Source organism: Anser brachyrhynchus, assembly GCF_964034855.1.
Source record: "Anser brachyrhynchus genome assembly, chromosome: Z".
NCBI classification, from domain to species: domain Eukaryota; kingdom Metazoa; phylum Chordata; class Aves; order Anseriformes; family Anatidae; genus Anser; species Anser brachyrhynchus.
The window spans coordinates 49992016-50007079 of NC_137697.1; the positions used below are offsets into that span (position 1 = coordinate 49992016).

Here is a 15064-nt window from a genome sequence, read left to right on the forward strand (position 1 = left end):
GGATTCTAGACAGTTCTTAGTCTTACATGCTTTTGTTAAATAGAAAAGATCTACTGCAATGCTACATTTTGTGGACTGACTTTAGTTTTTTTCAATGTTTTTTTAGGGATTGTAATGCAGTGCTAACCCAGTGTTGTGTGGGGATTTACAGCAATAGGTATAAAGATCAATTCAATACAGAGTCTATGACACTTTCTAGTACGGAAATGTTATTTCCAAAAATCACTAAAGTGGATGGAGATCATTGATCCAATTGCTTTACATAGGTACAGTGAGGGGAGGAAAAAAAAGCAAAGTTATTGTCTGTAAAAATAAAAATACATTAATGGACACATTGTGTCATGTGACAATACACATTGTCCCATTCCAGATATGTGTTAGACTAACATGATACAGTGCTACAGGCATAACAGTGTAGTCTCAGTTCTTGCTGTGGAAATGTGTTTCATTTGTCTGTTCTGCCTTGATATTTAGAAGCCTCCTTTCTGTATTTATCCACAGGTTTAAAACGAACCTTGGAAACTTGAAAGAAACAAAAAAGCAACTGCTATATTTTTTTTTCTTATCTAGTATTTATTCAAGGATTTTACCAACCATTATCTACTGTAAAAAGCAGCCCAAGCTATGGTTGCCGACATTTTCTATTAAATTATAATAGTTTATATTGGAATGTCTCAGCTGAGATGTGCTAGTTGGTGGGGCGCCTTGTTTTTTCCAAGCTACAAAACTAGAAAGGCATAAAGCTTTGTCTATGCTAAACTAAGGAATGTTAACTGTCACTTGATGGTGTTAAAAGCAGTTAAACAGACAGAACTTGTAGTTAGTTGAGATCATGAGCTGACTATGATTTTGAATTCCAGTAGCTGGAAAAATGGTCTTCAGTTTGACTGTGTAACATAAATGTAGACCTGGCCTGTCTTTCAGATCCGTGTGGTATCTGTTATTTATTCATATAGATAATGGGGCAAAACTACTATGTTTAACTTACACAGTTATAAAACTTAACTTATAACTTTGTATGTGGAAAATTCTCTTGGGAAGAATTAGTTATTGCTAATAATTTTTCCTCCTTTAGTATAGAATAGAATACCTGCTTGGAAATAAAATTGACCAACAGCATTGGACAGATAATGGGACTTTGTCTGAACGAGAGCTCCGGTCAATACTACTAGCTTTTGCCTGCACCCATGGTATAAGACAATGTAGAACAGCTGCCACTGAGATGTTTGAGAAGTGGATGAAGTCTAATGGAACAATGAGGTACCACAAAAATGGGCTTCCACTATTCTACCTACCTACATATTATCCTGTTACTCTGCTATCTGAATATTGATAAAGCTCCTCATTCACTTACTGTTGCTTGTCTAAAAGTAGTTGCAGTTTTAAGATGAGAGGGAAAACTGTGCCAGATTTTAAAATTTTGTTCTGCAGTCTCCAATGTGACTGCAAAACCATCTACAAATTGTTTTCATCTGTGTTTCTTAAGCTGCATACTCAAGGATAATTACTTAGTAGCAGCATCATAGTATACCTTTGTCTCTTGCAGAACTCATTCTTCTCTGGTTTCCTGTGTGTTTTGTGCCATAGAAAATGATACTGATTTTTGTACCATTTGCAGTGCTTTCATATGACTAATATAATTTGCTTTTTCCCAGTGAGTTAAAATATTAGAAAGGCATGAATTCATGTGTCCAGCAAACTTAAAATTGCTACAGAAATAAATTGCAAAAATGAGAGGCATCTCTTTCAAGCTAATCTTTTCATTTTGTAACTTTTCTTCCTTCTTTTCTCAGATGAACTTTTTTGTCCCCCCTTTTTTGTTTTGTTTTTGTTTTTTTGATTTTTTTTTCCCTGTAGTCTGCCTAGTGATCTTATGAAAGCCATATTTATAACTGGAGCCAAAACTAATGAAGGCTGGGAATTCCTCCTAAAGATGTACTCCTCTTCAGTTTCTGAAGCAGAGAAAAGCAAAATGATCGAAGCCTTGGCCAGCACAGAAGATGTCAGAAAGCTGATCTGGTATGAAAGACACAAAGTTCTATGTTGTGTAAATTAAATGTTGTGTTTTTCTTTTTAATTGTTGAAAAGGAAAAAAAAATCTGAATACTAAAGAAAATCTAGCCAGACATTTTGTACGGGCTTCCATAAACATGACAAACCTGTTATTTTTCACTTCAAAATAATGTATATAATAGAGTAGGTTAAAAAGATGAACTGTGGCAAGGTGGAATATACACAAAGAAAAAAATGGACTTAAAAGCTTTGTGCTATTGGTGAAGAAAATTGCAGATTTTGTGATAATGGTAAAACAGATTGCTCACTGAGTCTTCAGAGATTGTTACATCTTCATATCCAAGACAATAACTGTTTGTGTGTGTGCGCGCTGTTTTTTAATATTTGTCTTTCTTTGACCTTACATTATGCTCTTACACATTTTTATAGACTAAATCTTAGTATTACATGGAGGACACTAAGTGTGTCCTGGTAGGTGATTACTGTTACTCCTGCTTTTCTCTCTTAACTTACCTGTGAATTGTTTTATCTTACAAGTTGTGAAAATTTACTCCATCTTTTCCAACAGCAATGAAAATTCAGGTACTTGGTTTAGAGCTAAGATCACTCTGTTCTTGGAAACTTAAACTAAATGAATACAGTGGTTATAAAATGTAGCATCCGTGTGCTTTAGATGCCAGAAGATGATTGCTGTTTGATCTTTTACATAATCTTTTCCATTGAATTCAGGGCTACTAGTAGAACCACATGAAAATATGAATAAATAGGATTTTTTTTTCCTGTCCTTTTTCATATGCTTTGTCTTTTAGGTTAATGCAGAACAGCCTTGAGGGAGAAGTCATCAGGGCACAGGAGCTTTCACATATCGTAGCAACTGTTAGCCAGAGTTTGCCTGGATATTTGTTGGCCTGGGACTTTGTTAAAGAGAACTGGGAAAAACTTACAAGAAAGTAAGGCTTTTGATATAGCTTTTCACACCCACATTGCCAAAAGGACCACTATTATGAAGTGCAAGTGAATAAATAGTTTGCTTCATATAAGATGACGTTTATTATAACTTTAAAGCCTGTTTTAAAATTAGACTTTGCAAAAGTAAAATGGACAATAAATTTTAATCTCACTTAACAGTTGATGGAACATTGAGGCCTCTTAGAACCTCACAGTTATTCTAGAAAATCTTGGTTTGAATTTCTGTTAAGAGTGATGTCTCAGACTAAGATGGCTGCTGGAGCTGTGGGATGTTTTGTGAATCAAATGCGTTCACAAGTAAACCCAGGCAGTTCATTCAGCATCTATTTATTCTACCTTTCTATATAATCCAAAAAACAAATAAGCAAAAAAATATCCACTTGCTTTAGAAATATGTTCCTCTTAACTGTTCTTGAAATTGCAGAGCTGGCCTACGAATCTTCAAAAAGCTGACAGTACTTAGAAAATGATATTTCTAAATCCTAGTTGTGATTTGGAACAGTTTCACATTGTTAAAAATGCTTCTCCTGGATGAAAATTCCTGCTTGCTAAAGCAGGAGTAATTAATAATCAATATTACAAAATTACTTGGCTTGAAATGATTTCTGGAGACAAATTTGATTGCTTATTCAACAATTTGATTGTTGAATACATACCACAAAAGTAGACATTTTTCTTCGATGTGTGGTGTCCTCAGTTCTTTAGTGTTTTGAGCTGGAATAGAAGTTTGAAAATTTTCCTTGTTGTTGGCTCTGAAGTTGAATTTTTATAGGGGTTAGGTATCTTGAGGCTTGGACTGCTAACACTCTTAGCATCTCTTCAAAAAAAAAAAAGAGATGTAAACTTGAATTTAGATGCTTCGAATGATTTCCAAATACTGAAACAGAAGAGGAGTTGGAAATAAGAACGCGTGCATATACTGAACCTGCATGTTAAAATGGCTTCTAAGTTTTTTCTTCTTTGTATTTCAGGTTTCATCTAGGCTCATATACTATCCAGAACATCATTAGTTCATCAACTTCTCAGTTTGCAACAAGGGCGCATCTACTTGAGGTCGGTGGCTTAATCAATCAGAAAATCATACTTTCTAGTGCCAGTGCTGTCCTCAGATATTTTGGGGTAGAGGAAAACAGTTATTTACAGTCACTAAAGCCCTCTTTCAAGGATATACAGCTATTTCTATCCCAGTGTCAGACATGGGAAGTATGTACATAAGCATGTTGAAGATTACATTCTGAATCAGCAGTAGAGCTGAATATACACAGTCAAGCACAGCTATCTGTTCATATTGCTCTGGTTTCCTGTTCACTGGAACGCTCTGTCTCCCAAAATAGTCATAACAAAATTCTGGTTTAGACCGCGTCAATAATCTATGCTTTCTGCATCTGTGGAATGGCATAGGGAGCCATTAAGATTTGTTCTAGATTAGTTTGGCTGTCAACAATCCCAGAGAGCTGTTGTGCAGGTTGAGTATAAGCTAAGATCCAGGTACTAGTTGTTAGAAATTTGAGTCTTAGCTCACAAGGCCCTGAATGTATGGTGTCAAGAGTGGTTTGTGATTTAGTCTAATGTTTCATTCAGAAAATGGGGTAGAGATGGCTTCTTATTGTATGAGCAATAGGATTTTAAGTGTAAGCATTGACAGTTAAAATGTTGGGTGGAAGTGGGGGTCATTCCAGAGGACTGCATGGGGTCACTAGCAACAATCAGTTCTTTTTCACACACAAAAAAAACTCTCTTTCTAGAACTTTGAGTGCTCTGTGATTCCTCTGTAATTAATGTGATGAGTTGAGTATCTATTTATTGGTAAACTAATTTATTGAAACCAAATGGGTTGTTGCTGCTGTTCCCATGAAAGATGTTCTTGCATTTTGAGAAGCCAACTCTGAGAATTTTGCTTGCTGCGTGTGTATGATTCTCTATTTCCAGCACATGTGTAGCCTTTGCTTCTGTACCTATTTCTGAGGTCTGTGTTGATTTTTATTAACATTTGCTTTTTCTTTATTTTTCCTTGTTATACAGGTGAAGACGTTTTTTGAATCAAAGTCAGAAGAGAGTTCTAAACTGCGTTGTGTAAAAGAGGCACTTGACACGATTCAGCTCAATATCCAGTGGATGGAGAGGAACTTAGCAAAGCTACAAAAATGGCTGTAGTGCACGTAACACTATGGAGTGTCAGCCATTTAGGAAATCTGTGGACAGTTGCTCTGTTTCTTTTGCAAAAGCCAGGGTGAAACCAAGCATTGCTGCAACATTGTTTGCACTATTAGAGAGTCTAGATAGCTCAGGGCATGTCTCACATAAATTTTGATTTCCCTTGAAGCATTTATGAGCAGGATGTATTTATTCTGAAACTGTTTTCATCTATAGACCAAACATCTCCATAAATTATATTATATTATATGAAATTTAGTACCCTTTCATTTGGTTGTCATGTTCTAATTTTTCAGCAGCGCGTTGATATTGACAGATAAGAGCAGAAAGAAAGAAAGTTACCATGAACTGTTAGCTTTTTGCAGACTGCTGGGTAATTAGTAGGGCTTTGTTAATGCAAAAATACAGGTAGTTTCCACATTTGTAGATAGAGAAGCTGTTGTGAAACAAAGTCATGCGTAGGATACATAAGTATTAGAGGATCTCTTAAAGTACAGCAGTTTGAGGAGAGGTAAATAAGGTCTGGATTTGAATTCAGTTTGGACTTTTGATTTTTCACTGTGTTTAGGAATTACATGAAAAATAAGAATAATACGTCATGCTAATCATACACACTTTGATGTTTAAAGTGGCTGGGCACTAATAGTCTGCATGGAAGGGAGAAAGCCAGACAGCAAAAACAAATGTTTTAGAGATGGAATTTCCAAAAACATTGATGGGGCCTTGGAACTTTTACTCTGAATTTATTAGACATTTTTGAGAACTGTGTTGTTAAACATTGGAGTGTAACTGATGTTGCTGCATAGATCTGTGAGCAACTGCACAAAACTGCCATGAGAAGTTGTTAACAGGCTGGTTTATCTGTTAGACTGACTACTGATTTGTGTGCTTCTGACTACTGATTTTTAATTTCACCACTTGTTCCAGATGTCCTGCAATAAGTCAGTGTATCAGCCACTTCATTTGGTTAAGTTTATGCTTTTTTTCCCTTGCCTGTTACCTTTGATATCACAGTATAATTTGTGTACATTGCTTACTCAGTATAGCTTTAGAAAGCTTCTCATTTAGATTTTAATGGTTTGTTCTACTGTTGTGAAAAACCTTGTGTGACAAATCTTCATACTCTTTAAAAGAAGGGGATCTAAATCTTCGTACTTCAAAGGAAGGGGATCTAAATCATCATACTCTTTAAAAAAAAAAAAAAAAGGGGGGGATCTAAAAGCAGAGACGTGCCACATTAGAAAGCCAAAATACCAATTGTACAATCTTGTCTTTCAAAAGTAGTGAGAGGCCATTTTTGAGGTATAGCATGTACATAAAACATATACAAGAGTAATCATACTTGTTTATGTGGAGTTCTGATGTTTTCAAATGTTCATTTCATTACTGTTGCACCTTTTGTGGATTCATGCAAGCAGATTCAGACCCGTTGTCTTATCAGCATCCAATATGTGATCCAATATGAAAACATTAATGGTTAAAAGTTGAAAATTTTGAACACCACAAAGTTTGAATTTCAGTCACAGCATATTCTGAAGAAGATAGTAATTTGAATGAGAGTTAAATTAGTGGACGTGAAAATTTGTCACAGGCAATTCAAACTGAAGGCTTTAATTGATGAAATTGCAGCACTGGCTGCTTATTTAATTAGAAGAAATTGTAAGCTGTGATTGCTTAAGCCATGCCATACTTTTCCCATCCTTCCAGAATGGGAGATTCTTTCTTGGAAAAGAAATTCCTTATGTTTTCACCAGTTCACATTAAAAACTACGTCTGCAGTTCTAATCTTGAAATTATTAGAAAGTGTGTTAGATTCTCAGAGTGCACAAACGTTTGTTTGCCCCAGAGGCCCAGAAAAGAGCAATTTTCACAAGTACTGAAGAAAGAATGTAAGCACTGAAAATAGGTCATACTATCCTAATTCCATAAATTATGCAATTAGAATGGTAATTAGCTATGCTCTCTGATTATTTTTTTTACAAACTTCCATGTCTTGTGGTATTATTTGTTTATTTTAAACCTTTATGCTCTCTGCAGAAATACGAATTCCATATTTGTATATGTGTGTATATATGTAGTTGTCATCTATTTTCCTTTACAGTCACTTGTTAATATTAAATGAGAAAACAGTAGTATGCTTTCACTTTTCTATCCCCCTACGCTTCTTTTTATTTCAGCCCTGACTGTGGTACTGAGGCATATAAAATTTCAAATGGAAACTCCAGAGGAAGATCCCATCTTCCTCCTGATTTCTGCTGTAGGATTATAGCAGTGTAAGGTTTTATTCAGATGCTTTACTGATAATTAGTTCTTTGCAAGGAAATAGCATGCAGCTGAGTTTTAGATTGCAAACTGTACCAAGAACGTCTGGAAAGTCAGGGGAGGGGGGGGATGGTTTTTGAATAATTTTTCATTTCACTTTTTGCTGCATTTGATGGCTTTTTTTTCTAATAGGTAATAATTTCAGTGTATCCGTTGTAGAGGTTTTTAAGTTATTTTTCTGTCATGGAGTCTATAACCTTAATAAAAACTGTGCTGGAGTCCTTCTTCCAAGGGAAATGCTTAAATATACTCCTCTGTTATTGAGATTATTGGGAACTGATGAAGGGTGGAATGGCTAAGGCATGAGCAATGAATTGCCCTTTAGAGCCACATCTGTCATGCCTTACTGCAAAGGAATGAAATCTTGCTAGTTCCTTGAGTTTTCTTTGGCTTCTGGTCAAATGAAAAACATATTGTAGCCAATAGGACCTCTTTACTTAATTTCCATAGTATTTTCTAGCTAAAACTTACCGAGCTAATGTTTTTTATATATCTTACGCCATTCTTATTTTACAGCAGAAGAGCTTTGCAGTGAAAAGCTGCGAGTTCAAATGCTACTAGCTTTGTATCATCTCCTGCAATGTAAAATTACGGGGTTTAATAAATTGGAACTACAGTATATGTTCAGATGGGCTACATCAATTACTGTCTTCAAAGCCATTATGTACTGATTGTCTTGTTACTTTCCAGTATCCTCTGTTTATAATGAATGCACTTCTTATTTTAAGAGCTAATTGCGGTGAAAAGCAAATATGCATGTATATATTTTTTTACTTCTATAAATAAATACTTTTCCTATGTAAAATTAGCCTACCAGGAAAAGTATAAGCAAGCAGTTGAGCTCTTAACTTTGTCTCTGGAAAAAGGATTGCTCCCTCTGCCAGCTCAGCTTTTATTTTTATTTAGAGATGGAAAAAGTGCAAGCAGTATAGGAAAAGCATGAGACTTCTTCTAATATGTGAAAAGACGGTAACATGGAATGAAGGAGTTTAAAATAGGTCTAGTTTTTCTGTGTAACTGGTCATAGAGGCAAATAGTCATTGTGCCTTGTGGCTTATAATTGAAGTGATACACTAGACAGTATGTTAGAATAAACATCCTGTTTTCCTGCAGGAGCCAACTGAGGTCTTGTTCTTAGAGGTTGAGAATTGTTTCTCTGAGCACTATTCAGCGTTGCTAACGGGAAAGCAGACTACAATTGCTGAGGGTTCGTCCTTATTATACAGATTGTTTCACAGGTAACTGAAGTTTGTCAGAGGGAGTACACTGAGCAGTGTTGGCTTTTGTTGCATCCTATAAATACGATATAAAACTGTACTTCAGCATATAAATTTTCCAGTTATGGAACTACTACATACATGAACTTTCATAAAATAATGTTGCATCTCCTCCTAAGTATTGTATTGATGTCAAGCTCATTCTGTTGTAAACTAATCCTTCTAGAAGAAACTAAAACTTTCTTCTTGTCCACTCCTATATGGAAATCACTCATTTGCTAGAGAGACAGCTTGTTTGGACTGGAATTTCTGCATTAATTATCAGACTTGGCACTCAGAATGTGTAGAAAGTTACTGTCTACCATAGAAAGGAGAACTGTTCAGATCTTGTAGTATTTGAGACACTTAATTCTGAACATACATTGTAGGAATGATCTATGAAAAAACTAATCATGGGAGTAATAATTTTCTTTTGTTGGCTAACATATGTAGGAAGTGTAACTTGAATCTGTATCTTTTACCTGTTCTCCCTTTGGTGGAACATTCCATTTTCTGACAGGTTGTACCATCCTTCCTTTGCTTTGCTGGAAGATATTCTTCTTTGCACTCTGAAATTTAAATTAATGCTCAGTAACCATTCTTATTTGTATGCACTTGTTGCATTCAGTCATGTATATTTTAGCTTTTCCACATATTCCTGATTCATGCGTCATGTAGTACATTCAGTTCTCAACATGCTGAACATTTATTGTTTGACATTTTGACAAGTGCATACATAAACTTATTTTTAATAGTTATATTTATACCTATCACTTTCATCAAGATGCTACTAAATGTTCAAAGATTTCTGTTACTTTTTTATGTCATGGAGTCACATGATTTCTAGAGGGGAAAAAAGTACATTTACCATAGTAAACTCTCAGGTCATATTGCTAAAGAATTTCAATCTCTAATTTTGCTGTGTTGTTTAAACCTGCTGTTGTAGTAGATATATTGACTTTTATATGTGACAATTTAACTTTGTTTCATGCAGAATAGGAGGCAGGCATCTTTTTTTTGAATTAGTAATGGTGGCATTAAACAAATCACAATACTATCTTAAGTATATAGTTTTATAAAAAAATAGAGTGGCTCAAATGGATTGAAACACAGTAATTCGAATTGAACTTGTAAAAATGAAGTACAGATTTTCCATTCCAAGAATTGGAGACTGGAGGAGTTTGAATATATAGTGTAAAACAAATTTTTGCAGTGAGAACTGAGCCCTGTCTTCATTAAGGCAAGGTTAAGTTATGTATCCCTGAAAAATACCTTAAAAGTTAATTTGGAAATGCTGTATACTGTAGGTACTTGTAATGGGTTAGTCTTTGTATTTTAAACACTGTAAAAATATATAAGACAATGTAAATTCACAGGTGTCTGAACTGTGAGTGGTAACATTTCAGGTTGTAAAATACCTGCTTTCAGATGGGGATTTGAATATTGTTTGTGTGTGTGTGTGCGTGTGTATGTATAGATAGATATAAAATATGCAAAGTTGTCTGTTTCATTTGTAAAGGGAAGAGAAGCTTATTTTCTTTATATTTCAGAGAAATGTTTTTGCATATTACCAGCACTTATTTGAAAGGCATGTGTACTGCAAACACTATTGCTTTTTGTGAGATGGAAATAAAGTATTTCAATATAAGCTTTTCTTTGTGATAGTTTTAAAAATGTCATAAACAAGTTTTGTTTGAAAGTTCGTAACACCTTAAAAAAAAAATCAAACTCTGCACCTCACTATTTTATCTGCAGCAGAACTTTATGGATAAATTCCATCCATCAAAATCTCACCAGTATCTAATTACAATTAAAAGGTAAAAGCCATTTTTGGATTTCTTTCTTATCTTAACCAAAAGACAATAACACTAAAAGATTGTCATATGAACTTGAATTGCTTGAACAGTAGAGTACTTTGACAGTTCACAGATTCTCAGCGTTAGAGCTCGCAGTCCTTAATCTCAAGACAGGTCTTGGCACTTGTGTTTAAAATTGTTTAAGCAAAGGTTGGGATAAGTGGAATCCTAGGAGAGCAGCAGAAAGAAATTGGAAAAAGTGAAAAAATGCTGACATCTCCAAACTGAGGGAGGAGGCCAGGTGGAGCAGCTGGGACTGGAAGTATGCACTGTCAAATTTTCCCAGGAGGCAGCAGTAAGGAGCAGAGAAAGCTCTTTGTCAGGTATAGGACAGAGGAAAGTTCATGCAATTCCATGTGCTCAAGAGGGTGTGAAAAATTTCATGGGCCTCTGATCAGGAAAAAAAAAAAGTGTAGTGAACTGAGAAAAGCATGGGAGAGATTGAACTGAAGCCTGTGGCAGGCTAAAAGTATAATTAAGGTTTGAGAAACATATTTTGGGTAGGATGGTATAATCTCTGCATATTGATGTATTTATTTATGATGCTGGGTAGGAGATTGAATAACACACAAAAATATAATGTAACCTGAGAAAGTACATAAAAGATATAACAAAAGTGAGAAGTTGTTTTAGCTGTTTGCATTTTCATGTGAATAGAGAATTCTTTGAAGCATAATATACTTTGGATGAAGATTTGCACCCAATGCAATTGATAGAAAGGGACACAATTTCATCCCCCTGTGCTGATGGCTGGGAGATTCTTGGTTCAGGCACTGACTGACGCAGGAACCTGAGACCTCCTCCTCCTCATGCAGTAACACAAACTGCCTTTCTAGTTCTATTCTGACTCGTAGGGACTCTTAGTGTGAACTCCATACATTAACTTCTTGCTTTTCACATTCAAACATACTGTTCATACAGGAAAAGAGCTCTATTTAAAAGAAGGATTTCTGACCTAGAAGGCAGTAGGTTTTCAAGTTCCTGTCATAAACAAGGAGTGATCGGTACCCTAGCAAAAGCAATTTACACTCTGGCTGCAGAGGTCTGTACTCTGATGTTCTTTAAATCAGCTGTTGGCAATAACCTGGGTGTGGTGGATTGGCCTTGGCTGGCCACCAGGTGCCCACCCAGCTGCTCTCACTCCCCCTCCTCACCAGGACACAGGGAGAAGGTAAGACAGAAATCTTTCTGGAGCAAGATAAGAGGCAGGGAGATTGCCCATGACAGTATTTGGTAAGCAAAAGAGACCCAGATTAGGGAGAGTAATTTAATTTATTGCCAATGAAAAACTGAGTATGATGGTAAGAAACAAAATTAACATCCGCTTCCCCCACAACTCATCCTTCCAGGCCCAGCTTCACTTCTAATGTTTCTGCCTCCTCTGCCACCTAGTGTTAAGTTGATGGAGGATGGTGGTTGGGTCCCTATCACTTCATCTCTGCTGTTCCTTCCTCCACTTATACTCTTCTTTTACTCCAGCATGGGTTTATCCCATGGGATGCCATTCTTTGTGTTCTAGTGTGGGTCCTTCCAATGGGCTGCAGTCCATCAGGAACAGAGTGCTCCTGTGTTGCTGCAGGGGCTCTCCATGGGCCGCAGCCTCCTCCAGGCCACATCCACCTGCTCCACCGGGGGCTCCTCCACGGGGGGGCTGCAGCGTGGAGATCTGCTCCGTGTGGGACCCATGGGCTGCAGGGGGACAGCCTGCTCCACCAGGGGCCTCTCCCTGCACAGGCCGCAGGGGAACTGCTGCTGCCTGCCTGGAGCACCTCCTGCCCTCCTGCTGCACTCACCTGGGGGGCTGCAGGCCTGCTTCTCCCACACCTTCTCAATCCTCACTCTCCAAGCAGCTGTTGCCTGGCAATTTTTTTCCCCTTTATTAAATTTTCTCTCATAGAGGTGCAAACAACCTCACTTATTGGCTTGACTCTGGCCAGCAGCAGGTCCCTTTTGGAGGTCCTGTCTGGAGCTGTCTGTGCTCTGACATGGGGCAGCTGCTGGGCGCTGCTCACAGAGGCCACCCCTGCAGCTTTTCCACTACCAAACCCTTGCTATGTAAGCCCCATATGCTGGTTTTGTGTCAATTTGTAATGTTTTTGAATGTACTGTACAGCATGTAAATAAAAACCCGTAGACTTATTAATTAATTAATTGATTATTTTGTAATGTGCTACAAAGCCTTAGTATGCTTATCTGGGTAAGGCTTTGTAGCACAGTAACAAGAGATGCAAGCTCACTCCCACTGGTGGAAAGGTGAAGAACATGCACTGTAACGTGCTATCATCCCTCAACCCCTTTCCATCACTGCTGAGGTTTAACCACCCAAAAAAAAAGGAACTGAGCTGGTAAAGATGCATAGGCTGCATTTTTAACCCACAGAGAGGGAAGTTCAGGCACATTCAAGATACTATACCATACTAGTGAAAATTACTTCTCTGGAGTAACAAGGTAAGGAGAAATCTTTCAAGCAGTTTCTAAGAGGCAGGAACTGTTGTAGCCAGACACGTTTTGGCTAAGCACGCTTCCTATTTTATATGTCAGGTGAATCTGTTTCTGAATGGTTAAGTGATTTTACTGTAGCTGCCAGATTTTCTGCCTCACCGTATGTGTATCTCTTGCTACTCTGTATCTGTGTACTGTGTAAATATGCCTTGCATGGCTTTGTGCTGAACTGATAACACCAAGTTAAATTGTCATAATGAAAACCAACTCTTAATTATTCCAGTAAAATCCTTGTGTGGCTACTGATATTTCCATCTTAAATAAGTAGTATAGTGAGACACTTGAATGGCTTAAATCTCTGGCTAGATCTACAGTTCAGAAAGCTGATCAACATGAAACTGCCAGAGATCATACATCTAATATGAAAACAGTGGCTTCTTAGCCACTGCAGGTCAAAAGTAAATTGAGAACAAAACAGTCAGAGTAAAGCTGCTTGTGTTAAAACATAGCAGGTGTCATTTCCTTAGTACTATGCTGGGATAAAATGCCACAAGTAGCTCCACAGCATCCAGTAGGTTGCGTTGCAGTGAAAATCTCAACATGCAGCTCATTAAGGAGATGAGAAAATTTGAAGTCCCGCCACAGGCCCAGACACGTATTGGCACAATGTAAATAAGCTGGAAGCTTCCAAGGGCAGAGACCTGTTCTCTGCGGCAGAGGAAAATCTCTGTGACTGAGTGGTTAGAGGCCTAGAGGCCTGCCTGGCTTGTATTATCACAAAGGCATGTGTGCTCTTGAGAGGTCAGAGAAAAATCAGTGGCAGGTGTTTTAATTTCCAGACTTTGTGACAATGTTGGAGGGCAAATGCTTTGAGTTACAATGAAGCACAGTATCTTTAACTCTCAAAAATGGTTGTTGCCTTTTTGGGGAAACTTACAAAACCCTCCCAGCCGCTAGAAGAAAAACACTTCTTAATGCATGTTAAAAATATTTCCGCTCTTAGCTCTTCCCATGTATTATTACGCAGAATGCCAGTTTGCATTCAGTGAGGTGTAAAGTGTTCTCAGTTTCTGTCTTGGCTTTCAGAGGAGTCATTAACACTTAGGTTCAGTATGAATACATATGAGACCTATATATCAAAATGCAAAATAAGTAGAGGCATCACAGGGAGAAGAGAATGCTTCGGTTTTCCTCAGAGTAGAAGGTAGGGGGAGGAGGCAGAAGGAGTTCCGTTAGCTAATATTCTTAAACATCTTAGTCTCTTTCTAGACACTTTTTTAAAAACCCAGTGGTTAGATATTCATACAAAAGGATATGTATAAATAAAATACTTTTTTTGCTCTGCAGTCCAGCTGGCAACCTTTATTTAACTATCTCCCCCACTTTATGCCCCCTCAGGAAAACAGAAAAGAGACATGATTTTTAAATGCATGAAGATAAGTTGTCTCTTGTTATCATTGTGTCTCAATTGTATATTAACATAATTTTAGTGAAATTCTGCACATCTCTTGATTTGTATGTGCATTTAATTTCACTTCTGTAGTTCAGGTCATTCATGTGCCTGCCAATGGTTTGCAGGATCAGGTGCTCTATCACCTTTCCGGGGATCGAGGTGATGCTGACTGCCCTGTGGTTCCCCACATCTTTCTTCCTACCCTTCTGGAAGAGAGGAGTGACAATTTTTTTCCTCCAGTCTCTGGACACTTCTCCCACTCACTGTGATCAAGCAAGGATTATTGAGAGTAGCCTCGCAACAACATCTGCCAGCCCCCTCAACACCCATGGATACATCCCATCAGGGGCATGAACTTATCTGTTCTGAGTTTGCTTATGTACCTGACCTGACCCTCTTCCATCAGGAGTACATCTTCCTTGCTCCATCCTTTCTCCCTGGTCTCTGGAAGCTGTGATTCCTGAGGGGTATTCTTGCAGGTAAAGGCTGTGGAAAGGAAGGCATTCACTCCCTCAGCCTTTTCCATGTCCTGAGTAAGAAGGTCTTCCATTTCTTTCAGTAGAGGGCCCACACTTGACCTAATCTTATGATGCTAATGT

The 15064-nt window shown here is 37.5% G+C and overlaps 1 protein-coding gene across 4 annotated transcripts in view; it reads left to right on the forward strand.

Annotated features, from left to right (window-relative positions):
• LNPEP (leucyl and cystinyl aminopeptidase) overlaps positions 1-10362 on the forward strand; it is a 65929-nt gene extending 55567 nt beyond the window's left edge. For 3 of the 4 annotated variants that reach the window (XM_080574165.1, XM_080574166.1, XM_080574167.1), the window contains 5 exons: positions 1076-1260; positions 1858-2019; positions 2823-2963; positions 3954-4035; positions 5005-10362. In XM_080574165.1, coding sequence (XP_080430291.1) covers positions 1076-1260; positions 1858-2019; positions 2823-2963; positions 3954-4035; positions 5005-5136 — 702 coding nt within the window. In that variant the 3' untranslated portion in view covers positions 5137-10362. Of the gene's footprint in view, positions 1-1075; positions 1261-1793; positions 2020-2822; positions 2964-3953; positions 4036-5004 lie in introns of those variants that run through there. The other variant, XM_080574168.1, reaches the window with a different exon arrangement.
• Positions 10363-15064: the final 4702 nt, after the last annotated feature.